Genomic DNA, 26,800 nt, shown 5'->3' on the forward strand with positions numbered 1-26,800 from the left:
GCAAATTATAAACTGTTTGTTTCATACCATTGCAATATGATTCCTTTGAACGAGTGGTTCAATTTTTGGTACCCTGTTTAATTATTTTTCCTGGCAATTTAATAAAGTATCTCCTAGAAATAATCTAATTTTTTCAAATACATACATTTTTAACTGTAGAGAAAACAATCTCATTTTTAATATTTGTATTGAATTTTTGTGCTGAAGGCTAAGAGTTAAAATCAGCATTTGGTTTAGAAACATAGTCTCCAGTTATATCCATACTTATTTTCCTGTGTTAAATCGATAGTCTTTGTGAAATGAGATAAAGGATCTGCTATCTTTCCGGTGACTATAGTTCAGCACCTACAATTTCTCTCCCATTTAGTTGGGAAAATCTATATTCATTTTCAAATAGTAGAAACACTTAGACCAAACTGAGCTTTTATACCAACTTTTTTTTCTTTTTTTTTTAAAGAAAACTAGTTGACTTTGTCCGTGGAATAAACCCTCCTCTAAGATTTGATTCCATCTAGTTGATTTAAAATCACATGGTGTTATGACCTCTCAGTATATTAATAAAAATAAGAACATGCTTAGAAATTGTCGGTGTTCTTTCACTATTATCCCTAATGTGGTTCTGAGTGGCTCATCTTTTTCTTTCTGTTCTTCCTTCAGGTCCTCACATTGTGGAGCCTTGTGGCAAACCTTCACTCACACCTAATAACTCGTTCTCCAAGGTAAGTGAAAGACCACCTTCTTTAGATACCTTCTTTAGTATTGATTTTAGATACATGTACTTAGTAAGCAGATTTTATTTTCTTGGGCTCCAAAATCACTGCAGGTGGTAACTGCAGCCATGAAATTAAAAGACACTTGCTCCTTGGAAAGAAAGCTATACAAACCTAGACAGTGTGTTAAAAAGCAGAGACATCACTTAGCTAACAGAGGTCCCTAGTGTCAAAGTTGTGCTTATTCCAGTAATTGTGTATGGATGTGAGAAAGTGAAAGTCACTCAGTCGTGTCAAACTCTTTGCAACCCCATGGACTATACAGTCCTTGGAATTCTCCAGGCCAGAATACTGGAGTGGATAGCCTTTCCCTTCTCCAGGGGATCTTTCCAACCCAGGGATCGAATCCAGGTCTCCCACATTACAAGCAGATTTCTTTACCACCTGAGCTACAAGAGAAGCCCATGGATGTGACAGTTGGATCATATAGAAGGCTGAACACCAAAGAATTGATGATTTCAAATTGTGGTGTTAGAGAAGACTCTTGAGAGTCTCTTGGACTGCAAGGAGATCAAACCAGTCAATCCTAAAGAAAACCCTGAATATTCATTGGAAGTGAAAGGTTGTTGCTAAATCATGCAAAGATGCCAGGATTCTTGGCCTCTGAAGGAGAAGAATTCAATCTGGGGCCCAAGACGAGACTTGATCACTCAGAGCTTTTGTGTAATAAAGTTTTATTAAAGTATAAAGGAGATAGAGAAAGCTTCTGACATAGACATCAGAAAGGGGTAGAAAGAGTACCTGCTTGCTAGTGTTAGCAATGGAGTTATATACTCTCCAATGAATCAAAAGAATGTCTGGAGGTTGTAAAGATCTCACCAGGCCAACTCCCATAATTTACATTTTAAGATAACAGGATTAGCCAGAAGGTTTAATCCAGAGACTATCCTCAGGCAGGATACATTATTGTTATATAGACCTATTCCCATAATTTACATTTTAAGATAACAGGATTAGCCAGAAAGTTTAATCCAGAGACTGTCCTCAGGCAGGATACATAATCCTAAGGAATGTAGAGGGTAAAAAAAAAGTTTGTCCTTTCTTCCTCCTTGAGAATTCCAGACCCCTCTCTCCTTGGGGACCCCTAGACTTCTTATCAACCTGCCTAGGAAATGACTCTCTCATTCCCCTCTTTTCTTTTAGGAGAATTATGTTGCCAAGGGAAAAGGCGTCATTTTCATTCCGTAACTACTTCCTACTGTTTAGGGATGTGGTCCCTATATTGTTGAGGCAACATATTCTCCTAACGCTCATATTGAGGGTCTCTGATCCAGGGGCCCCAAGTAATAGTTGGAGGAGGCTGGTGGCACCGTAGGAGCTTGGACAACCATTTGTAACTTAAAAACTAGAAACAAATCCAATTACACAGTTACAAATGCAGGAAACAAACAGCAAAAATAGAACCATCAGAATTATTGTAATTAAGATAGTTTAAAAGTCACGTTATGTCCATAGTTACATCAGTCCTTCTTAGGATTGTTAGATGTCATCAGTTGAAGAAGAAGCATCACACATGATTGTTGTCGAAGGTATTCGCAGACTTGGAGAAAGTCTTTTCCTTGAAGTGGAGATGTCCACCATGGGAAGCCTTCCACTGACGAAGAAGGCCGTGCTCCACAGACCCAGCAGTTAGATTGATTGTGAAATGCTGAGTAGGAGTGAGCCCAGGACAGGAAGGCATTGTCTTGAGGATCAAACGGCAGACTCTGGATTTTTAGAGTCAGCAGAAGTAGGCTCACATAGATTATCAGGCCCATCTTTGGGCTCATCTAGACAGTCCCATTATGGAAGCGGATCGGGAAGAAAGTGGGCCAGGGGCTTCAGTAAGTACGGCGTAAGTTGCCCCAGTATCTAAAAGGAAATTGACAGATTGGCCCCTCACAGTTATTGATAGTCTGAGTTCCTCAGGTGTAATTAGGGCGGGAGCTTGTGTGGGGACCTTCAAGTCCTGAGTCCAACCCGTGAAACCTACGCCTCTGGGGGCAGTCTCTCTTCCAGTGTGGTCCTTTGCAGACCGAACATGGAGCTGGGGGTGGCTTAGGTGCCTGAGGGCAATTCCGCTTCAGATGCCCCTCCTTTCCACAGTAATAGCAAGCCCATCCCTTTTCACCTGGGTCCCTCTGGGCATTTTTCTCAGGCTGTTTAAGAACAGCCATTTCAAGGGCTTCTGCCTTTTCCTTTGTCTTTTTCTGCCTTTCTTTTCCTCATATTCCCTACCATAATAGACTGTCTGAGCCAGTTGTAACAGATTATCTAAAGACTGATTTGGTCCATACGCCCATTTCAGTAGCTTACGGCAGATATCTGGAGCTGACTGAGTGAGAAATCTATCTTTTAAGATCACTTTTCCCTCTTCACTTTCGGGATCAATCTCAGTGAATCTTCAAAGGGCTTCTCTCAGTCTATCTAGGAATTTACTAGGAGCTTCCTTCTCCTCCTGTTCTATGTTTGCCAATTTGCCATAGTTTAAAGGCTTAGAACGCGCCTGCCTGAGTCCTTCAAGAATACACCTAACAAAATGACTCTGATCCCATCCTCCTTTAGCTGTGTTGTAGTCCCAATCTGGTTCTGTAGTTGGGACCACCTGATTCCCAGTGGGGAGGGTGGTTATCTCGTCCTCCCTCTTCCCTACTGATTCATTATCAAATCATTCATCTCCATAAGTGACCGCTTTTCCCAAAACTCGAGTTTTTGAGTAGGGAGTCAGCATTTGTCCCAAGATATACATCACATCCTTCCAAGTAAGGTCATAAAGCAGAGTAACACCTTTAAAAGCTCTAATATATTTTTCTGGGTCCTCTAAATAGTCTCCTATATCCTCCTTGATTCTTTGTATTTCATGATAAGAAAAAGGCTTATTAACTCTCATAGACTGATTATTTCTCCCAGTGGGTGCTTCATGAAGAGGCAACAGCTTGTGTGGCTGTTCCTCAGTCTCTCTGGCTGCTCTGCGCATATGATCCCAGGGATAGATTGGAGAAACCTGCTTTTCTTTATCTCTTTGTCTCCTGTCTTCCATCTCATCTAGCAAAGTAGGAGGACTGGAGGGAGCTGGAGGAGTCACCCTTAGGGTGACTAAGGTGTGACAAATCTGTACCCTTAGGACGTAAGTCTGGCATATTTCGCAGACAGAAAAAGGGCAACACGTAGGCTACTTCTACCCATTTCCCTTGTTTTCTACAGAACCGGTCTAATTGTAAAACAGTTTTATACTTAAGAGACCCTCCAACCAGCCATCCTTCGCCATCCTCCATTGGATACCGTGGCCACGCAGTATCATGTAGGAAGACCAGGTGTGTCTTCTTTAAGCCCTGGGAATCAAATCTATCCCAGTTTTTCAGGATACAGTTCAAAGGAGTGAGGCTGGAATTGTTAGCTCCCATCTATAAGAGAGGAAAAAAGGGACCAGGGCCATCTTTCTACCGGAGACGTCCCTCCCTGCTCTAAATGGGGGTGTAGACAGACTTTACACCAAAGCTTTCCTTCCCTAGTCAGACTTAGTCTGTCCCTTACTGACACAGGCGACCTACTCGTCCCTCCCAGTTCTACAAAGAGACGTGGTGGAGATGCACCGGGGGTAGACCTGAAGGCATCCCTAACTGCCGTCCAGCTCCTCACCATTAAAACCTTGCTTGCCTCTGAGGCCACCCGGGGTGCAATCAGAGTAACCTTCCGAAATGCCTCCCAGGCTAAACCGCTGGGAGAAACGTTCGTCACCTGAGTGCCTATGCACGACCCTGAGTATATTCTGACCACAATAAGACTGATAAAAACGTAAAACTGAAATGTTTCTTCCAAGCATCACCACACCAGTATAAGAGCCTCCTCTGGCCCACTAAGAGCCAGTGTTACCAAAGGAAAAAAACCCATTGTAGTTTCAATCTGAGTAACCTAGTTCCAATCTGAGTAACCTTTAACCTCAGAGATGCTCTTGTAGCCAGAGCTCCATCTAACTTCCAAACTTTCGATTTCTAGTGAGGCTAGGTGCTTCCTGGCTACCAATCCAAATTTGGGACCTAAGTCATAGTACACAGTACCAGCATAAATCACAAGTCTCTCTTTTTTTTTTTTTTTTTCACAAGTCTCTTGGAAGTCTGTGATCCAACAGATTAGATTCGTACTTCTAATTTCCAAGGAGTTATGAAATGGTCAAAGAGACCGAAAAGTTTGACCGAGAAAGGAGAGTTCAGTCCACATGTTTTGCCCATTTCTGGTCGGTCACCGAAGGAGATGTTGGGTGCCTCTTGGCATTGGCAGGTCGGTATAAACCCCTGACAGGTTTCTGCCATAAGCCGTATGAGGTCACCATGGAACCGCAGAGCAGGGCTCCTCACTTGCTTCACGCAGGGTGTTTCATTCGTTCACGCAAAACACCGTAGAGTTAGTAAAGTACAGCAGAAAACATGTTCACTAGGAGAACAAAAACTAGAGCTCCAAGCATCCTTACCTTGTCCTGAAGGATCCCAGACAAGCCCCCAAGATGAAAGGTTGTTGCTGAATCACACAAAGACGCTGGGATTCTTGTCCTCCAGAGGAGAAGAATTCAATCCGAGTCCAGAGACGAGGCTTGATCGCTCAGAGCTTTTGTGTAATAAAGTTTATAAAGGAGACAGAGAAAGCTTCTGACATAGACATCAGAAGGGGGTGGAAAGAGTACCGCTTGCTAGTGTTAGCGATGGAGTTATATACTCTCCAATGAATTAAAAGAATGTCTGGAGGTTGTAAAGACCTCACCAGACCTACTCCCATAATTTAGCCTTGGAGTGCAGAATGAAGCAGGGCAAAGACTAATAGAGTTTTGCCAAGAGAATGCACTGGTCATAGCAAACACCCTCTTCCAACAACACAAGAGAAGACTCTACACATGGACATCATCAGATGGTCAACACCGAAATCAGATTGATTATATTCTTTGCAACCAAAGATGGAGAAGCTCTATACAGTCAGCAAAAACAAGACTGGGAGCTGACTGTGGCTCAGATCATGAACTCCTTATTACCAAATTCAGACTTCAATTGAAGAAAGTGGAGAAAACCACTAGACCATTCAGGTATGACCTAAATCAAATCCCTTATGATTATACAGGAGAAGGCAATGGCACCCCACTCCAGTACTCTTACCTGGAAAATCCGATGGACAAAGGAGCCTGGTAGGCTGCAGTCCATGGGGTTGCACAGAGTCAGACATGACTGAAGCGACTTTACTTTCACTTTTCACTTTTCATGCATTGGAGAAGGAAATGGCAACCCATTCCAGTGTTCTTACCTGGAGAATCCCAGGGACGGGGGAGCCTGGTGGGCTGCCGTCTATGAGGTTGCACAGAGTCGGACATGACTGAAGCGACTTAGCAGCAGTAGCAGCAGCATGATTATACAGTGGAAGTGAGAAATAGATTTAAGGGACTAGATCTGATAGATAGAATGCCTGATGAACTATGGACAGAGGTTCGTGACATTGTACAGAAGACAGGGATCAAGACCATCCCCATGGAAAAGAAATGCAAAAAAGCAAAATGGCTGGCTGGGGTGGCCTTACAAACAGCTGTGAAAAAAAGAGAAGCGAAAAGCAAAGGAGAAAAGGAAAGATATAAGCATCTAAATGCAGAGTTCCAAAGAATAGCAAGGAGAGATAAGAAAGCCTTCCTCAGCTATCAGTGCAAAGAAATAGAGGAAAACAACAGAATGGGAAAGACTAGACATCTCTTCAAGAAAATTAGAGATATCAAGGGAACAGTTCATGCAAAGATGGGCTCGAAAAGGACAGAAATGGTATGGACCTAACAGAAGCAATAGATATTAAGAAGAGGTGGCAAGAATACACAGAAAAACTGTACAAAAAAGATCTTCACGACCAAGATAATCACAATGATGTGATCACTCACCTAGAGCCAGACATCCTGAAATGTGAAGTCAAGTGGGCCTTAGAAAGCATCACTACGAACAAAGCTAGTGGAGGTGATGGAATTCCAGTTGAGCTATTTCAAATCCTGAAAGATGATGTTGTGAAAGTGCTGCACTCAATATGCCAGCACATTTGTAAAACTCAGCAGTGGCCACAGGACTGGAAAAGGTCAGTTTTCATTCCAATCCCAAAGAAAGGCAATGCCAAAGAATGCTCAAACTACCACACAGTTGCACTCATCTCACACACTAGTAAAGTAATGCTCAAAATTCTCCAAGCCAGGCTTCAGCAATCCGTGAACCATGAACTTCCAGATGTTCAAGCTGGTTTTAGAAAAGGCAGAGGAACCAGAGATCAAATTGCCAACATCCGCTGGATCATCAAAAAGCAAGAGAGTTCCAGAAAAACATCTATTTCTGCTTTATTGACTATGCCAAAGCCTTTGACTGTGTGGATCACAATAAACTGTGGAAAATTCTGAAAGAGGTGGGAACACCAGACCACCTGACCTGCCTCTTGAGAAACTTGTATGCAGGTCAGGAAGCAACAGTTAGAACTGGACATGGAACAACAGACTGGTTCCAAATAGGAAAAGGAGTACATCAAGGCTGTATATTGTCACCCTGCTTATTTAACTTCTATGCAGAGTATATCATGAGAAATGCTGGGCTGGAAGAAGCACAAGCTGGAATCAAGATTGCCAGGAGAAATATCAATAACCTGAGATATGCAGATGACACCACCCTTATGGCAGAAAGTGAAGAGGAACTAAAAAGCCTCTTGATGAAAGTGAAAAAGGAGAGTGAAAAAGTTGGCTTAAAGCTCAACATTCAGAAAACTAAGATCATGGCAAATAGATGGGGAAACAGTGGCTGACTTTATTTTTCTGGGCTCCAGAATCACTGCAGATGGTGACTGCAGCCATGAAATTAAAAGATGCTTACTCCTTGGAAGGAAAGTTATGACCAACCTAGATAGCATATTCAAAAGCAGAGACATTACTTTGCCAACAAAGGTCCGTCTAGTCAAGGCTGTGGCTTTTCCAGTGGTCATGTATGGATGTGAGAGTCAGACTGTGAAGAAAGCTGAGCACTGAAGAATTGATGCTTTTGAACTGTGGTGTTGCAGAAGACTCTTGAGAGTCCCTTGGACTGCAAGGAGATGCAACCAGTCCATCCTAAAGGAGATCAGTCCTGGGTGTTCATTGGAAGGACTGATGATGAACCTGAAACTCCAGTACTTTGGCCATCTCATGCAAAGAGTTGACTCATTGGAAAAGACCCCGATGCTGGGAGGGATTGAGGGCAGGAGGCGAAGGGGACGACAGAGGATGAGATGGCTGGATGGCATCACCGACTCGATGCACATGAGTTTGGGTGAACTCTGGGAGTTTCTGATGGACAGGGAGGCCTGGTGTGCTGCATTCATGGGGTAGAAAAGAATAGGACAGACTGAGGGACTGAACTGAAGATAATGGGATTAGCCAGAAGGTTTAATCCAGAGACTGTCCTCAGGCAGGATACATTATTATTGGAGAAGGCAATGGCACCCCACTCCAGCACTCTTGCCTGGAAAATCCCATGGACGGAGGAGCCTGGTAGGCTGCAGTCCATGGGGCCGCTAAGAGTCAGACACGACTGAGCAACTTCACTTTCATTTTTCACTTTCATGCATTGGAGAAGGAAATGGCAAGTCACTCCAGTATTCTTGCCTGGAGAATCCCAGGGATGGGAGAGCCTTGTGGGCTGCCGCCTCTGGGGTCGCACAGAGTCGGACACAACTGAAGCGACTTCGCAGCATATAGACCTACTCCCATAATTTACATTTTATGAGAACAGGATTAGTCAGAAGGTTTAATCTAGAGACTGTCTCAGGCAGGATACATAATCCTAAGGAATGTAGAGGGGGAAAAAATAGTTTGTCCTTTCTTCCTCCTTGAGAATTCCAAACCCCTCTCTCCTTGGGGACCCCTAGACTTCTTATCAACCCGCCTAGGAAATGACTCTCTCAGAAGGACTGATGCTGAAGCTTCAATACTTTGGCCACCTGATGTGAAGAACCAACTCATTGGAAAGGACCCTGATGCTGGGAAAGATTGAGGGCAGGAGGAAAAGGGGGCAGCAGAAGATGAGACGGTTAGATAGCATTACCAACTCAATGGACATGAACTTGAGCAAACTCCAGAAGATAGTGAAGGACAGGGAAGCCTGGCATGCTGCAGTCCATGGGGTCACAAAGGGTCAGACATGACTTAGCGACTGAACAACAACAATAGGACTTAGTAAGTAACTCACACAGTGGAAAGCCCAACACAAGTAACCCTTCATCACTGGGCACACATTCAGCTCTTGGTGGTGGTGTGACTAAGTCGTGTTCAACTCTTGGGAGCACATGGACTGTAGCCTGCCAGGTTCCCCTGTCCATGGGATTCTCCAGGCAAGAACACTGGAGTGGCTTGCCATTTCCTTCTCCAGGGGATATTCCCAACCCAGGAATCAAACCCGGGCCTTCTGCATTGCAGGCAGATTCGTTACTTAGTGAGCTACGAGGGAAGCCCACATTCAGCTCTTAAATAGGCTAATTACTTACATAGATAGCTTTAGTGCTGTGATTTTTTGATTAACGTGCACAGTTCTTTTGGTTGTCTCTTAGATATCCAGAAGAGAAGATGTAGTTAAGAGTGGGTTAACATTGACCAGCAGTGACTCTCAAATGACAAGTCTCTAATACTGAGGCAAAACTAGTGGCAAAAGAAATAGGCTTACTTGAAAATGCTTCACTACATAATAAAATGAAAGAACCTGAATCATTTAAGATTAGGATAGAGAAATCTGGAGGTGATTTAACATAACTGTTTTAATATGTAAATAAATTCCACTTTCCAGCTCTTTGTTTAAGGCTACATGTGTGCCCATTTGTCTGGTTAACATTTCTTTTGACTTTCTGGCATGTAATGTATGGGACTTCCTAGGTGGCGTGGTGGTAAAGAATCTGCCTGCTCATGCAGGAGATGCAAGAGATGTGGTTTCAGTCCCTGGGTAGGGAAGATCCCTTGGAGTAAGAAATGGCAACCCGCTCCACTGTTCTTATCTGGGAACTTCCATGGACAGAAGAACCTGGCAGGCTATAGTCCATGGGGTCGCAAAGAGTCAAGACACGACTGAGCAGGCACGCACACATGTAATGTACACAGCTCACACTGCATCTTTATTTTGTGGAATTGTTTTATCTCAGACACATCTCCTCAGTACTTGAATGTTTTTCCTCTTAAAATCCAGACCTGAGGCATTTCCCTCCTAGTAATCTGAAAATCTTATCAGCTCAACAAGATTTGGGAGTGAGCTGGGTTTAGTGCAGGAAGAGATAATGAATTTACTGACCAGAAGCCCCAAATTCGATGCTTTTCATCTCGCTGTGTTGTCTCAAACTTGTGACATGGTTTAGCATGTCAAAATGATTAGGACACAAAACTAAAACTTTCTTAGTGTCTGTATGTTGGTAGATTAAGACATGGCTACACATTATGTTCTGTTTATTCAGAAGGTCTCCAAGTTCACATAGCTGAAGCAACTGAATTTCCATGTATTTCTAGTATTAGTCGTGCTGTGTAGTGCTTATTTTCTTTGTAATTATCACCATGTTGTTGAAGGGGAGAAAGGGTAGAGTTTCTGTTTAGATTAACATAAAACTCTAGAAATTAGAACTTTTGTTATTTGTGATTGCAAACATTTTTGTTGGAATTAAAATCTTCCAGGAGGGCTTCCAAACAATATTCTGTCCTGGAATACTAATGTCTGTACTATGAATTTCTCATGTAGAACAGAGTTTTATAACCCAATGAGATTTTTGGCTTTATGTAACCACTGTTTGAGGCTTCTCATATGGCTCAGTGGTAAAGAATCTGCCTGCCAAGCAGGAGATGAGGTTTCAATCCCTGGATCGGAAAGATCCCCTGGAGGAAGACATAGCAACCCACTCCAGTGTTCTTGCCTGGAGAATCCAGCTGACAAAGGAACCTGCCAAGCTACTGTCCATGGGGTTGCAAAGAGTCGGACACAACTGGGAGACTAAAGAACAGCAGCAACCGCTACTTATAACTTTATCCTTGCATCTACTATCCTTTTCATTTTAATTTAAAAAGTAAAATCTTTAGAGCAAACCACCTTTTATTTGTATAAATTATTTTCATTTATTCAAATCAACTTAATTTTGCATTTTTTTCCCTAATCATCTTTCTTTTTATAGGTTGCATGCCATGAAGTGCTTCACAATTAACCATTAAATTTTAAAAGTTACATTCCATTTAATAATTACTTTATAGTTACAAATCCATTGCTCTTTTCTTGGAGCCAAGATGAGATTTAGATTAGATTTGAAAATCTTTACAGCCAACAGTTGATCAGGTCACTAAATCGAAGACTATCCATGAAACAACTTCATAGATACTTAAAAGATTGACTTTTATCTTTGACAAAGGAGACAAGAATATACAATAGATTAAAGACAATCTCTTTAACAAGTGGTGCTGGGAAAACTGGTCAACCACTTGTAAAAGAATAAAACTAGAACACTTTCTAACATCATACACAAAAATAAACTCAAAATGGATTAAGGATCTAAACGTAAGACCAGAAACTATAAAACTCCTAGAGGAGAACATAGGCAAAACACTCTCCGACATACATCACAGCAGGATCCTCTATGACCCACCTCCCAGAATATTGGACATAAAAGCAAAAATAAACAAATGGGACCTAGTTAAACGTAAAAGCTTCTGCACAACAAAGGAAACTATAAGCAAGGTGAAAAGACAGCCTTCAGAATGGGAGAAAATAATAGCAAATGAAGCAACTGACAAACAACTAATCTCAAAAATATACAAGCAACTCCTACAGCTCAATTCCAGAAGAATAAATGACCCAATCAAAAAATGGGCCAAAGAACTAAATAGACATTTCTCCAAAGAAGACATACAGATGGCTAACAAACACATGAAAAGATGCTCAACATCACTCATTATCAGAGAAATGCAAATCAAAACCACTATGAGGTACCATTTCATGCCAGTCAGAATGGCTGCGATCCAAAAGTCTACAAGCAATAATTGCTGGAGAGGGTGTGGAGAAAAGGGAACCCTCTTACACAGTTGGTGGGAATGCAAACTAGTACAGCCACTATGGAGAACAGTGTGGAGATTCCTTAAAAAACTGGAAATAGAACTGCCATATGATCCAGCAATCCCACTGCTGGGCATACACACTGAGGAAACCAGAATTGAAAGAGACACGTGTACCCCAATGTTCATCGCAGCACTGTCTATAATAGCCAGGACATGGAAGCAACCTAGATGTCCATCAGCAGACAAATGGATAAGAAAGCTGTGGTACATATACACAATAGAGTATTACTCAACCATTAAAAAGAATACATTTGAATCAGTTCTAATGAGGTGGATGAAACTGGAGCCTATTATACAGAGTGAAGTAAGCCAGAAAGGAAAACACCAATACAGTATACTAACGCATATATATGGAATTTAGAAAGATGGTAACAATAACACTGTATACAAGACAGCAGAAGAGACACTGAGGTATAGAACAGTCTTTTGGACTCTGTGGGAGAGGGAGAGGGTGGGATGATTTGGGAGAATGGCATTGAAACATGTATAATATCGTAAATGAAACGAGTCGCCAGTTCAGGTTTGATGCACAATACTAGATGCTTGGGGCTGGTGCACTGGGACGACCCAGAGGGATGGTATGGGGAGGGAGGAGAGAGGAGGATTCCAGATGGGGAACACGTGTATACCTGTGGCGGATTCATTTCGATATTTTGCAAAACCAATGCAATATTATAAAGTTTAAAGATTAAAAAAAATAAAAATAAATAAGTAAATAAAATAAAAATTAAAAAAAAAAAAGATTGACTTTTTTCCCATTTCCCTCAACTTCTAAGTTTAGTAGTACTATTTAACTTTTCTGAAAAAATTCTATGGAAGATAAGTCCCATAAAGTAAGTTTAGGAGATGTACAGGAGATGTAGTTTAGGAGATGTAGTCAAGTAAGTTTAGGAAATAGTACACGATGCATTTATCTTTTGACAACTCACAGTTTATATTAGTATTATGAGAATTCTTGAAATAAAAATCTTGGTTTAATGTTGTTTAATGTAGTGTTTCTAGACATATTTGATGATGGAAAGGCCCATCCCCTTTGCACCGGTATCATTGCACTGGTATTTCCTGGAAGCGCTGATGCAATGTGGGGAGATAGAAGAAGGATTTTCTACTGAGAAAGACGGGGAGAAGGACATGGAGGGCCAATGTGCATTCTCTACCTAATCCCGGAAGTTAGTAAAATAGTGAACTAATGATTTACTTTGTTTTTTTTTTTTTATTTTAGGTTAATGGAGAAGAAATCATTGAAATTTTGTACCCTGAAGGAAAATGTTCTACTTATCAGATGAAGGAATCAGCAAACCTGATTCTGTACAAAGGTAGTTTTCGAAATCAGCCATCTAATTACTCTAAGTGCCCTAATAATTTTTAAAGAAATTTCTTTAAAATAAGTTTTAAAGAAATATTGGTAGCCTTTCTTATTTGCCTTACATGCTCCTGTATTTTACAAGGAAATATTGTTGTTCAAAGAAATAAAAGAATAGCATAAAATTAATACTATTAGCTATACTACTGTACAAATTTCCAGTATTCATTCTCACCTCTTAAGATTAAAACAATTTTTAATTGCTTGAAGAGAGAGCAGTTTTATTTGATAATGTTTCTTGTATTCTTTGAAGCAGCAACTCACAAGCTACCTAATAACAGAAATTTTTTCTTAAAGATGTTTGGGCTGCCCTATTATTATATATTATATATCCATAGTCTTTGTAACATCTTTAGTTGACCTTCTTTAGTTTCTTTTATAAATTAATAATTTAGGACTAGTTTAGGGAAATAAAACATTAAATTATTAATATTTCATGAAAAGCTGTATCACACACATTGATTTTGGTTTATTCAGTTGCATTTGTGTGGCCTTTTGTCTTAAGAGTCAGAACAGTTCTAGAAGTAAAAAATGCTTTCCCTGTCGTTGATGCTTTTTCGGAGTAAATGCTTAAGATTTGAAGTACCTGGCATGTTATATGTGCCACATGGTCTCTTTCTCCTATCAGTATTTTTTAAAGTAAAACCCCATGTCGATTACTGTTTTTCAAGAATCTGATGGACAAGAAGATGAGAACTACGATGATCCTCAAGAAGCTGAAGTTATCCAGTCTTTGCTGGATGTTGTGGATGAGGAAGCTCAGAATCTTTTAAACCAAAATAATGCAGCAGGAGATGCCTGTGTTCCAGGTAGATGAACCAGAATGAGTAAGTTAGTACCCTAAAGGATACTGGAAGGCCTCTACAGAGCATTTTAATTCCTCTTGGCCCATTTCTCTTGCCCAGGTGCATTGAAAGCCAATGAGAAGTTATCTGAAGAGAGAGCACAAGATACATACTGTGATGGTTCACCTTTACCTGAAGATTTTACAGAGGTGAGGATAATACCTAGGTAGACACTGTGATGCTGTATCTTGTTAGAATTCTCTGATAAGGTCTTACCTCTCCCAGCCTACCAGTTTCCCTTCTAAATATTACAGATAATATCCTGATGGCTGGTTAGTAACCTCAGTTACTCAGAGTTAGAACTGATATCTTTTACTCATTTTGCAGAAAGAACTTACCTTTAAATCATTTAACCTCTTTTGGTGAAGGTTTCCATTCAGGAAAAAAGTGCCCGAAAATCTTGAATCTTTTTTTTTTTTTTTTTTTTGGTATCTTTATTATTGTTGCACCAAATAAAAGTTGGTAATTCCAAGATCCCATTCCAGTTAATACCTAACCTAGGTAGGAAATTTGATTTTTATCCTTGAATGCTTGTTTTCTTCTGTCTTTCTTGAATTCTTGGTCTTAATTATCATGAAAACATATATTTTCAGTTATTCCATGGCTTTTGCTGTGATCGGCCTGCAATTTCAATTGAGACATGTTTTAATAGATTTGGGCAGCTGGCTCATTCATAATACATTAGATTAGTTGGATCCAAGCTAATAAAAATAAGCTGTCCAAGAATTAGTATTCAACATATATAAATTTGTTAAAATTTTTAAGAAAATAAAACTCAAAAGTTGGAATCATCTTAGATTCATTTTCTTGTTGCATTTGAGAGTCATCCTATGCCAAATAGTTACATTTAGAATGAATAAACAACAGGGTCCTAATGTGTAGCACAGGGAATTATTTTCAATATCCTGTAACCATACTGGAAAAAAATACTAAAAAAAAGAATGTTTCCAACAAAAAGTCATCCCATTCCAGACAAAGTATTACTATTCAAATTTCCTTAAGCCAAAAGAAGAAAAAGACAGAGAAAGAAATAATTTTCAAAATGTAATGATAAACTTATTTAAGACTAAGGCTTCATATTTTCTGGGATATTCAGCTGACTAAGAAAAGAGCATGAAATAGTGGATAAATAATATGTTGTTGTTCAGTCTCTCAGTTGTGTCTGACTCTTTGCAACCCCATGGACTGCAGCATGCCAGGCTCTCCTGTCCTTCACCATCCCCCAGAGCTTGCTCAAATTCATGTCCATTGAGTGGATGATGCCATCCAACCATCTCGTCCTATATTACCCCCTTCTCTTCCTGCCCTCAATCTTTCCCAGCATTAAGGACTTTTCCAATGAGTCAGCTTTTCGCATCGGGTGGCCAGAGTATTGGAGCTTCAGCATCAGTCCTTCCAATGAATATTCAGGGTTGATTTCCTTTAGGATTAGCTGGTTTGATCTCCTTGCAGTCCAAGGGACTGTCAATAGTCTTCTCCAGCACCACAGTTTGAAAGCATCAATTCTTTAGTGCTCAGCCTTCTTTATGGTCCAACTCTCACATCCATACATGACTACAGGAAAAACCACAGCTTTGACCATAGGGACCTTTGTCGGCAAAGTGATGTCTCTGCTTTTTAATACACTGTCTAGCTTTGTGATAGCTTTTCTTCCAGGGTGCAAGCGTCTTTTAATTTCCTGGCTGCAGTCACCATCTGCAGTGATTGTGGAGCCCAGAAAAATAAAGTCTTTCACAGTTGCAGTTGTTTCTCCATCTGTTTGCCATGAAGTGATGGAACTGGGTGCCATGATCTTCGTTTTTTGAATGTTAAGTTTTAAGCCAGCTTTTTCATTCTCCTCTTTCACCTTCATCAAGAGGCTCTTTAGTTCCTCTTCTCTTTCTGCCATAAGGGTGGTATTGTCTGCATATCTGAGGTTATTTCTCCCGGCAATCTTGATTCCAGCTTGTGCTTCACCCATCCTGGCGTTTCACATAATATACTCTGCATATAAGTTGAATAAGCAGGGTGACAATATACTGCCTTGATGTACTCCTTTCCCATTTTGGAATCAGTTCATTGTTCCATGTCCAGTTCTAACTTGCTTCTTGACCTGCATACCGATTTCTCAGAAGCCAGGTCAGGTGGTCTGGTTATTCCCATCTCTTGAAGAATTTTCCACAGTTTGTTGTGATCCACACAGTCAAAGGCTTTGGCATAGTCAAAATAATACATAAGCCTGCTCAAACTAGGCATCACTGTATCTATATGAGTCTGATCTTGCTCATTGTTTGAGGATAATTTCCCCTCACAGGTCTTTTTAAACTTCCTAATGAGCATCTTCAAAATTGTCAAAACCAAGCTGCTTTGGATTCTTACTATGTATGCACCCACACACAGTCTTATATACACTTGATTATTTTCATTAAAAACTTACAAATAATTGATGTGTGTAAATAAAAGGAAGTGTTTATCTGTTTGGTATGTATTTCCTAACCTTAAAAAAATGACTACACAAATATTGGATAGCTCACAATATATCATGCTGTAGTGTTTTTACGTAAGATGCTGTTCTTTTGTACTATTAATAATTATAGCAATAAGCTCTTTGTAAAAGGCTTTCTGAATATTTTAAATCATACTGACTTTAATCATATTTTATTAATAATACTATTTAAAATATGCCTTGCAACATATGTTCTGAAATCTCTTAACTAAGGCCATAATGACACATCTCTCTAGACAGCATATTAAAAAACAGAGACATTACTGACAAAGCTCCATATAGTCAAAGTTATGGTTTTTCCAGTAGTTATGTATGGATGTGAGAGTTGGACCATAAAGAAGGCTGAAGACTGAAGATGTTTTCAAATTGTGGCACTAGAGAAGATTCTTAAGGGTCCCTTCAACTGCAAGGAGGTCAAACCAGTCAATTCCAAAAGAAATCAACCCTGAATATTCATTGGAAGGACTGATGCTAAAACTGAAGCTCCAATACTTTGGCCACCTGTTGCAAAGAGATGACTCATTGGAAAAGACCCTGATGCTGGGAAACATTGAGGGCAGGAGGAGAAGGGGGAAACAGATGATGAGATGGTTGGATGGCATTACTGAATCAATGGCCTTGAGTTTGAGCAAACTCTGGGAAATGAAGTGAAGGACAGGGGAGCCTGGCATATTGTGGTCTATGGGGTCACAAAGAGTCGAACACCAGTTAGTGACTGAACAAAAACAACCCTTGACTACAATAGTCTCTCCCTGTCTCCCATCCACAGTTCCACTTTAAGAGATCTCAGTTACCCACAGGCAACCTCAGTTAGAAAATGTTAAATGGAAAATTCAAGAAATAAACAATTCATAAATTTTAAACTGCATGCCATTTTAAGTAGTGAGATGAAATTTTGCGTGCTCCATCCCACCCATAACACAAATCATCACTTTGCCCATAAGTCAGTTAGTAGCCATCTTGGTTATCGGAACAACCATTGCAGCATTGAAGTGTGTAATGTAACTTATTTATGTTTCTATAACTTATTGCACTTAATAATGGCCCTGAAGTGCCAGAGTAGTGATGCTGGCAGTTTGAATTCACCAAAGAGAAGCCATAAGTGCTTCCTTTAAGTGGAAAGATGAATGTTCTCTACTTCATAAAGGAAGAAAAAAATCATATGCCGAGGTTAGATCTGTAGTACGAACAAATCCGTGAAATTGTGAAGAAGGAAAAAGAAATTTGTGCTACAAGTTCTGTTGTTGCACTTCAGACTGCAAATGTTATGGCCACCGTGCATGAAAGTGCTTAGTTAAGATGGAAAAGGCATTCAGTTTGTGAGTGGAAGACATGAACAGAAGACAGTGTTGAGTACTGTCCGCGGTTTCCGTCATTCACTGGGGGCTTTGAAACAAATCCCACTCAGATAAGGGAGGGGATTACTGTGACTCTTAGTAAAGTACTTCAGGCCAGTGTCTGTGTCCTATTTATGAATGAAGGAATGAATGCCAGTCATAGGCATTATTGTAAATTATCATCTAATGTTTCAAAACTGAACTTGTTGGGTTATTTGGGGGATAACAGGGTTAGAAGGGACGTCAGGGCTTCTGTCCATTTTTGCTTAGTAAAGAATCTGCCTGCCAATGCAGGAGACACAGGAGATGCAGATTCAATCCCTGGGTCAGGAAGATTCACTGGAGGAGGAAATGCCAACCTACTCTAGTATTCTTGCCAAGATAATCCCATGGACAGAGGAGCCTGGAGGGCTACAGTCCATGGGGTCACTCAGTCGGACACGACTGAGCAGGCACGCACACACACACAAACCATATATAGATGAACTTTGCAAAATTAGTGAGAAATCAGTTAATACAAGTATCAATATAGTGTATGTCAAACTGGGCTTTATCTAGTTATTTTAATGTTGATAATAACACCTTACTCTTATAAAAGGCTTTATACTTTGCAAAATGATTACACACATGGTAGATTCCTAGATCAGGATTATGGTGGGGAATAAGAAATCCAAATGACTTTACTTGGAAATCAAATTTAGACCAGACTAAAATTTTCAACTCTTAAAAACAGATAAGATCTAAGAAGCTTTGTTTTTTTTTTAGTTGTCAGTGGATTAAAAACAGCCTACTTTTTTTTTTCCTCCATAAAAGTTCTGTGTTTCCCTCAGATCAATTGAAAATGATATCAGAGTAACTTAATTATAGATACTTTTTAACTCTACAATATCTATAACAGGGCAAATAAACATGCAATTACAAGTTGTGATAAAGTCTATGAAGTTTAGAAAAGAAAATGCTTGAAAAGAGAATAACCAAGGAGAACTGTGTTTAGCCTGGGTGGTAGGAAACGTCCTCAGAAAATAAAGACACTTACACTAGTAAGGAAAAAGTGAAAAAAGATGAGTGATTTTGAAGAGCTCAAGAAAGGCCCATGAGTTTAAAGTCTAGTTAGGGAAGGCGAGAGTAAAACCAGATGGAATGTAGAGGCAGACAGAAGCCAGATAATGCAGAGTCTTGAAGTGAAAGCAATTTCCGGTTAAGATAATTTGTTCTGATGAAGATTGAGACATAAGATTAACCATGTAAAAATTCCACTTGGCATCTTTTTCTGAGTGTAGCAAAATGCTTCTTCAAGACTTGGGTCTCTGGGACTCAGCTAAACTATGAACTAATTAATTTGTGTTCCCTAGAGAGACACCCTTTACTTTAAAAGGGCAAATGTGGTATTACTTATGTGTGCAATCTGAAGTATAATACAAGTGAACTTACTTACAAAATAAAAACAGACTCACAGATAAAGAAAACGAACTTATGGTTACCAAAGGAGAAAGGGGTTGGGAGTTGGGATTACTGAGTTTAAGATGGACAGATACTGACTTTTATATATAGAATATATAACAACAAAGACCTACTATATAGCACAAGGAACTATATTCAGTATCATGGAATAAACTATAATGGAAAAGTGGTTTTATATGTGTTTATAGATATATACACATTTATATGTATATAACTGAATCACTTTGTTGTACACCAAAAACTAAAACAACATTGTAAATCAACTGTACTTCAATTTAAAAAATATTTTTTAATAAATGGGCAAGATAATTTAACACGTTGGAAATTTTAGATTTTAAACTGTTGTTCAGTTGCTAAGTCGTGTCTGACTCTGCAACTGCATGGACTGCAGCATGCCAGGTTCCTCTGTCCTCCACTGTCTTCCCAGAGTTTGCTCAAACTCCATGTCCATTTAGTTAGTGATGCTGTCCAACAATCTCATCCTCTGTCATCCCCTTCTCCTCCTGCCTTCAATCTTTGCCAGCATCAGGGTATTTTCCGGTGAGTCAGCTCTTCACATCAGGTAGCCAAAGTATTGGAGCTTCAACTTCAGCATCAGTCTTTCTAATGAATATTCAGGGTTGATTTCCTTTAAGAGTGACTAGTTTGATCTCCTTGCAGTCCAAAGGACTCTCAAGAATCTTCTCCAGCACCACAGTTTGAAAGCATCAGTTCTTCGGCACTTAGCTTTCTTTATGGTCCAACTCTTACATCCGTATATGACTGCTGGAAAAAACATAGCTTTGACTATATAGACCTTTGCCGGCGAAGTGATGTTTCTGCTTTTAATACGCTGCCTAGGTTTGTCATAGCTTTCCTCCCATGGAACAAGCATCTTTTAATTTCATGGCTCAGCCACCATCTACAGTGATTTTGGAGTCCAAGAAAATAAAGCCTATCACTGTTTCCACTCTTTCCCATTCTCTTTGCCATGAAGTGAACTCTTAGTTTTTTGAATGTTGAGTTTCAAGTCAGCTTTCACTCCTCTTTCACCCTCATCAATAGGCTCTCTGGTTCCTCTTTTTACTTTCTTGCCATTAGAGTGGTTCAGTTCAGTTCAGATCAGTCGCTTAGTCGTGTCCAACTCTTTGCGACCCCATGAATCACAGCATGCCAGGCCTCCCTGTCCATCACCAACTCCCAGAGTTTACTCAAACTCATGTCCATCGAGTCGGTGATGCCATCCAGCCATCTCATCCTCTGTCGTCCCCTTCTCCTCGTGGCCCCAATCCCTCCCAGCATCAGGGTCTTTTCCAATGAGTCAACTCTTCGCATGAGGTGGCCAAAGTACTGGAGTTTCAGGTATCACCTGCATATCTGAAGTTGTTGATATTTCTCCAGGCAGTCTTGATTCTAATTGTAATCCATCCATCCTGGCATTTCTCATAATGTGCTCTGCGTATAAGTTAAATAAGCAGGGTGGCAGTATACAGCCTTGACATACTGCTTTCCCAATTTGGAACCAGTCCGTTGTTCCATGTCTGGTTCTAACTGTTGCTTCTTGACCCACATACAGGTTTCTCAGGAGACAGATAAAGTGATCTGGTATTCCCATCTCTTCAAGAATATTCCACAGTTTGTTTTGATCCACACAGTTAAAGGCTTTCATGTAGTCAATGAAGCAGAAGTAGGTTTTTTTCTGGAATTCTCTTGCTTTCGCTGTGATCCAAAATGTTGGCAATTTGATCTCTGGCTCTTTGCCTTTTCTAAATCCAGCTTGTACATCTGGAAGAGCTCAGTTCACATACTGCTGAAGCCTCACTTGAAGGATTTTAAGCCTAACCTTATTAGCATGTGAAATAAGTACAGTAGTACAGTAGTTCGAATGTTCTTTGGCTTTGCCCTTCTTTGGGATTAGAATGAAAACTGATCTTTTCCAGTCCTGTGGCCACTGCTGAGTTTTCCAGATTTGCTGAGTATTGAGTACAGCACGTAAACAGCATCATCTTTTAGAATTTTAAATAGCTCAGCTGAAATTCCATCACCTCCACTAGCTTTATTCATAGTAATGCTTCCTAAAGCCCACTTGACTTCACACTCCAGGATGTCTGGCTGTAGGTGAGTGACCACACCATCGTGGTTATCTGGGTCATTAAGATCTTTTTTGTATAGTTCTTCTGTGTATTCTTAACATCTCTTCTTAATCTCTTCTGCTTCTGTTAGGTCCTTACTGTTTCTGTTCTTTATTTTGCCCATCCTTGCATGAAATGTTCCCTTGATGTCTCCAGTTTTCTTGAGAGATCTCTAGTCTTTCCCATTTGATTGTTTTCCTCTATTTCTTTGTACTGTTCATTTAAGAACACCTGCTTATCTCTCCTTGCTATCCTTTCAAACTCTACATTCAGTTGGTTATATCTTTCCTTTTCTCTCTTGCCTTTCACTTCTCTTCTTTCCTAAGCTATTTGTAAAGCCTCCTTAGACAACCGCTTCGCCTTCTTGCATTTCTCTCTCTTTAGGATAGTTTTGGTCACTATTTAAAAACATGTCACAAGTGCACAGGTAAACAGTCATTACTTTAGGTTTTCCTTTTTCTTTTTCCGTATCTCTGTACATTCATACCCCCTATGTAAGAAATGAAAAAACAAAATGAATGTGAAGATGGGTAAATGGAGCCAGCAATAATTATCATGTTGTCTTTGTAACATGAGGATGAACGATAACAGTAAACATTGGCAATAATTAATAGGAAAAAACTGAACATTATATAAGATAGTTTTTTTTTATAGTAGGCTATTTTGATATTGATTTCTCTTTATCATAGTCTACCAAAATGAATGGCTGTGAAGAACATTGTGAAGAAAAAGGTAAAAGTGAAAGGTAAGAAAATAATTTTCAAGTATCTATAACAATTTCATTCTTTTTTTAGAAGCACTCTGAAGATTTCCATTTAGATGTTGATTTTTAAGTTAATTTATCTTCTCCTATAAAATGAGACTTGGGTAAATTATGAAACTACAGTTGAAAATTTTAAATGTTTTAAAAATGTTGTTATAAGGCGGTTCCAGTGACATGTGACAATGTGTTTATTATAACATTGCTCAAAAAAAAGGCAATATATTCTCTTCATCATCAGAAAGAATTCAAGAAGGGTCTACAAGAAGATACAGTGATAATAGTATCTTCTCCTGGTATATTTATAGGCAACTTATTTTTCTACACCTCATAAATTTCATTCTTTAATAAAACCATAGCAGGTAAGAAAATAAAATAAGTAAAATAAAACCAAAGCAGGTAAGAAACATTTTAACCCCCCACAAATGTTTTTCCTGTTGAAAACAGTTTCTAATGTAAGATTTTTTATTTTGTAACACTAAATGATGTATCAGGAAAAATTATATATATTGTTGGCCAGCAAAGCGATTGTATGTGAATTTTGCTTCATATTAAATGATAACCAAGCAGTCGAAGGGAGTTATATACAAATTGACAGTGAATTTTTCACTAAGTAAAGTTAATGCATGCTAAGTCACTTCAGTGGTGTCCGACTCTTTGTGACCCTATTAATGTAGAAGTGCATGGTTTTATACTTAAAGGATTAGCAGATATCTGGGCCAACTACCAATATCTGTAAGACATAGGCTTTTCCCTGTTTGGCAGGCGAGGGAGAAGAAGAGTAAATTAGTATATAACTTCTTCAAGTGGCAACTGAAAACATTATTAACACATAGATTTTTTTAACATGTTCCCAGTTCTTGGAAGCACTTTTGAAATTTTAACATCTCTGAAATCATGAAGGGTTATAAAATTATAGTCATTGATATTATTTCTTTCTTAATGTAAACTAAGTAACAGTGTGTCCTATAATGATAGATGTCATGTGTTCAAAGAACTGTAGTACTGATACATTCCCTTCAACCTAGCAATTTTATTTCTAAGAATTGGTCCCCACTCTTGCCTGGAAAATCCCATGGATGGAGGAGTCTGGTAGGCTGCAGTCCATTGGGTCGATAGAGTCGGACACAACTGAGCGACTTCACTTTCACTTTTCATTTTCATGCATTGGAGAAGGAAATGGCAACCCACTCCAGTGTTCTTGCCTGGAGAATCCCAGGGACGGGGGAACCTGGTGGGCTGCCGTCTATGGGGTCGCACAGGGTCGGACACGACTGATGCGACTTAGTAGCAGCAGCAGCATACAATGAAATACTAAGCAGCTGTTCAAAAGAATGAGAAAGAAGGGACAATCCTGGTGGGAGGAGCTGCAAAACATATCCTTCCAGACAACATGAACTTACTGGAAGACCAGAGAGACCTCATGGATGCAGAGCTTGCAAATTATATGTTAATTGCGATATACAATTAGTCGGAGCAGAGGAAAGTGTCCACTATAAAAGCAGCATAGTTGCTATCCTGTTATGATGTTTCAGGAGCATTAGTACATGTCCTCCTTAATGATGTATACAGTGCCATCAGACAAATGTACTCTGCTTTGTTCCCCTGAGCATCAGAAAGTGAAAAAGTGTACTCTGGCCTTTGTGTTATCCTTTGTTATCTCATCTTATCACTAAACACTTGTCTTCTACGTAGCTTCTCTTTTCTAGCCACCTATTTTACCAAGGAGATGGCTTCTGCTGTGTACCCCTAGAATAATGAGAACTTGTGCTGAATTTTATTACATTAAGTGAATACCCAAATACAGGACTGTAGCCCTAGTTGGCTATAGTCCATGGGGTCACAAAGAGTCAGACGTGACTGAGCACGTGCGTGCATACACACACACACACACACAGTATCTTTATACTGAGGACTTCCCTGGTGGCTTAGTGGTAAAGAATCCACCTTCCAAGAAGGAGATGGAAGTTTGATCTTTCAGTTGGGAAGATCCCCTGGAGAAGGAAATGGCAACCCACTCCAGTATTCTTGCCTGGGAAATCCCATGGGCAGAGGAGCCTGGCGGGCTACAGTCCATGGGGGTTGCAAAAGAGTTGGGCAGGACTTAGTGACTAAACAACAGCAAATACAGGAGTGTCCTCTTAGCCTCCTTTTGTAGCAAAAGATGGTCCATCAGTTGGGACTTCTGTAATTAAAGAATCATTTTATTTACATAATTGTAATCCCTGGTCCACAACGAAGGGTGGATACAAACCATGACCTCTCCATCCCCAAGAGGACTCCTTTAACCAAAGACTTGGGGTTTATTTAAGCACATGATGTGAACTATATTAAGCAATCTGGCTCTCAGTCTTAGTTACCATCTTTTGAGAAACCTCTGTGCCATGAGAGTGAAGTGAAGGAAGCAGCAAATGGGCAGGCTGAAGCACAAAAGAAGAAAGATGAGGCAGAGATCCAAGTAAACGTGTACACCCACGGAAGCCACAGAAGCAGAGACAAGGGAAGCCAGAGGCCAGGGATGCTGGTACAAACTGCTGGACTGCCTGCCTACTATCTAGAACTTGTCTCGATGGATCTGGAACACCTGTGGCCATTCTGGTTGCCTTGACCACCTTGGAAAGACCCGCCTTGCTCATATCAAAACGGTCCCTTTTGGTCCTTTACCCTGGACCTCTGATCTTATGGACTAATTCTCTTCTCAGTTGTGGCTGAATGCAATGTGTGTACAATGAATCATCTCTTTTGCCATCTTAGCTGAAGAAAAAAAAAATCTGTACCTCAGTTTAATTATATCTACCTATAAATTTTAGGAAGTATGGATTTGAGGATTTTTTAATCATATAATCTATTTTTAAATAGATTATTATTAACATTACTAAATTCAATAATAATTGTGGAAATGTGCGGTTCAAGGACATAGTATTTACATTTATTTTGGTGACAGAACTGAAGAAAATATAAATGTGTTTTGTTGTCATAGCTTAATTCAAAAGTCAGAAGAAAAGAAGACTGAGGATGATGAAATAACATGGGGAAGTGATGAATCGCCAATAGAAACAACAGACCACGAAGATTCCAATAAAGGCAAGAAATTTATTAGCAACTTTTAATCAAAAACAATATATAAAATAAATAAGTGAGAATTACAGTTTTCAGAACATATAGATGTTATTTCACTGTAGGTCTACATTATTAGGTTCTGTACATAAAATTAAATCACATACGCAGACATCAACGTTCATTTATATGACCAGATTTTTTGCACAGTTGTTAGAATAAAATTGTCAGTGGCTTGGAATAAAACATGTAAATAGATGTATAAACACACAGAAACACAAAATAAAAATTTTTCCATCTTGGAATAAGTCAAGGAGCACATTTTATTTATAGCGAAGTAGGAAGAACAGGTCAAAGACAGGAAAATGTTTAAGAGCAAAAATCAATTGGTCTGTCCTATTACTGCCTCTTTGTTTTAATCTGAGCTAACAGAGCAATAAAGTTCCATTTAGTGTTAAACTTCTCTTTTCTCATGTAAGGAAATGCTATACTAATATAATGAAACAGCATGGTTTTGTAATTTGAAGTCATTGTTGAAAGAAACTAAACAAGTTGAATTAATACTTTTTTAATTTAGGTAGATTGTTGGTATCAAAAGAAATGCTCAAATCCTATAGCCCAGGTTCATCTCTCCAGCCTCTGAGCTCCTGTTGCATTCACACTCAGTCCTGTAAAAGTTTGCAGCTATTTCGTATGATTGAATTTTGTATTCACAACTAGCCTTCACTCCAGACAGACGTTAAGCTTCTTGAGTATCCCCCTGCAGTGCCTGGAATTACTGTCGCTTGCATAGTAGCTGCATCATCAAAATCCTCCTATCAACTGATTGATGTAATTAAAGCTACACTTGTGCAGACTATAGCAAGAAGTCTCTCCTACATTTTTTCCCGGATAACAGTTGTCTTCTGTTATCAGCAGTTTCCATAGCCAGTGCAGATACTAAATTAGACACATACCACTTCCTTAGACACTGATATCACTTATTTGATAAACTTCTAAAGACCCTAAGGATTTCATTTGCATGGAGAAAACTATAAAATGCCAGAGATAGTGGCACCAAGTACCACGGGTGGGTAGAGAGAGGAGAAATCAGTGTTTCCAGGGCAGTGTTCCCTGATAAGGAATTTCTGGAGCATCCCTTCTTCATTTTTCCTCCATGTGCTTGGAAGCCAATTTAAATGCAAAGTAAAAACAGGACTAAATACATTTTTATCAAGTGAACAGTGCCATTGGAGTCCAGAGAAACAGAAACAATTTAAACTCCTTTAGAAACTTTTAAGTAATTGAGAGTCAAGAGCCCTTAAGAACACTGAACATTCAGCAAGGAGTTCCCTTAAAAGTTGGGTACAAGGATCTTGCTATGACTAGGATTTCCCTTTGTTGACTGTAGATACCTGCCTACCTGTTAATTCTATTGCCTTATTAATTTCAATACTCTCAACTTTTGTAAAAACCAGATGAGGTGAAGATAAGCTCAAATTAGTTCTCTTATTGGCTCAATCAGTTCTGGGGGAATTTTTTTTTAATTAAC

General features: G+C 39.5%; 1 protein-coding gene across 9 annotated transcripts in view; it reads left to right on the forward strand.

Moving 5' to 3' along the window:
• PTPN13 (protein tyrosine phosphatase non-receptor type 13) overlaps window positions 1–26,800 on the forward strand; it is a 221,784-nt gene that overhangs the window by 185,678 nt on the left and 9,306 nt on the right. For all 9 annotated transcript variants that reach the window (XM_061420713.1, XM_061420709.1, XM_061420714.1 and 6 more), the window contains 6 exons: window positions 658–719; window positions 13,073–13,166; window positions 13,885–14,022; window positions 14,119–14,207; window positions 22,142–22,197; window positions 25,193–25,296. In XM_061420713.1, the coding sequence (XP_061276697.1) occupies window positions 658–719; window positions 13,073–13,166; window positions 13,885–14,022; window positions 14,119–14,207; window positions 22,142–22,197; window positions 25,193–25,296 (543 nt within the window). The remainder of the gene's footprint in view (window positions 1–657; window positions 720–13,072; window positions 13,167–13,884; window positions 14,023–14,118; window positions 14,208–22,141; window positions 22,198–25,192; window positions 25,297–26,800) is intronic.

This window comes from Bos javanicus, chromosome 6 (genome assembly GCF_032452875.1).
Source record: "Bos javanicus breed banteng chromosome 6, ARS-OSU_banteng_1.0, whole genome shotgun sequence".
Classification (NCBI taxonomy): domain Eukaryota; kingdom Metazoa; phylum Chordata; class Mammalia; order Artiodactyla; family Bovidae; genus Bos; species Bos javanicus.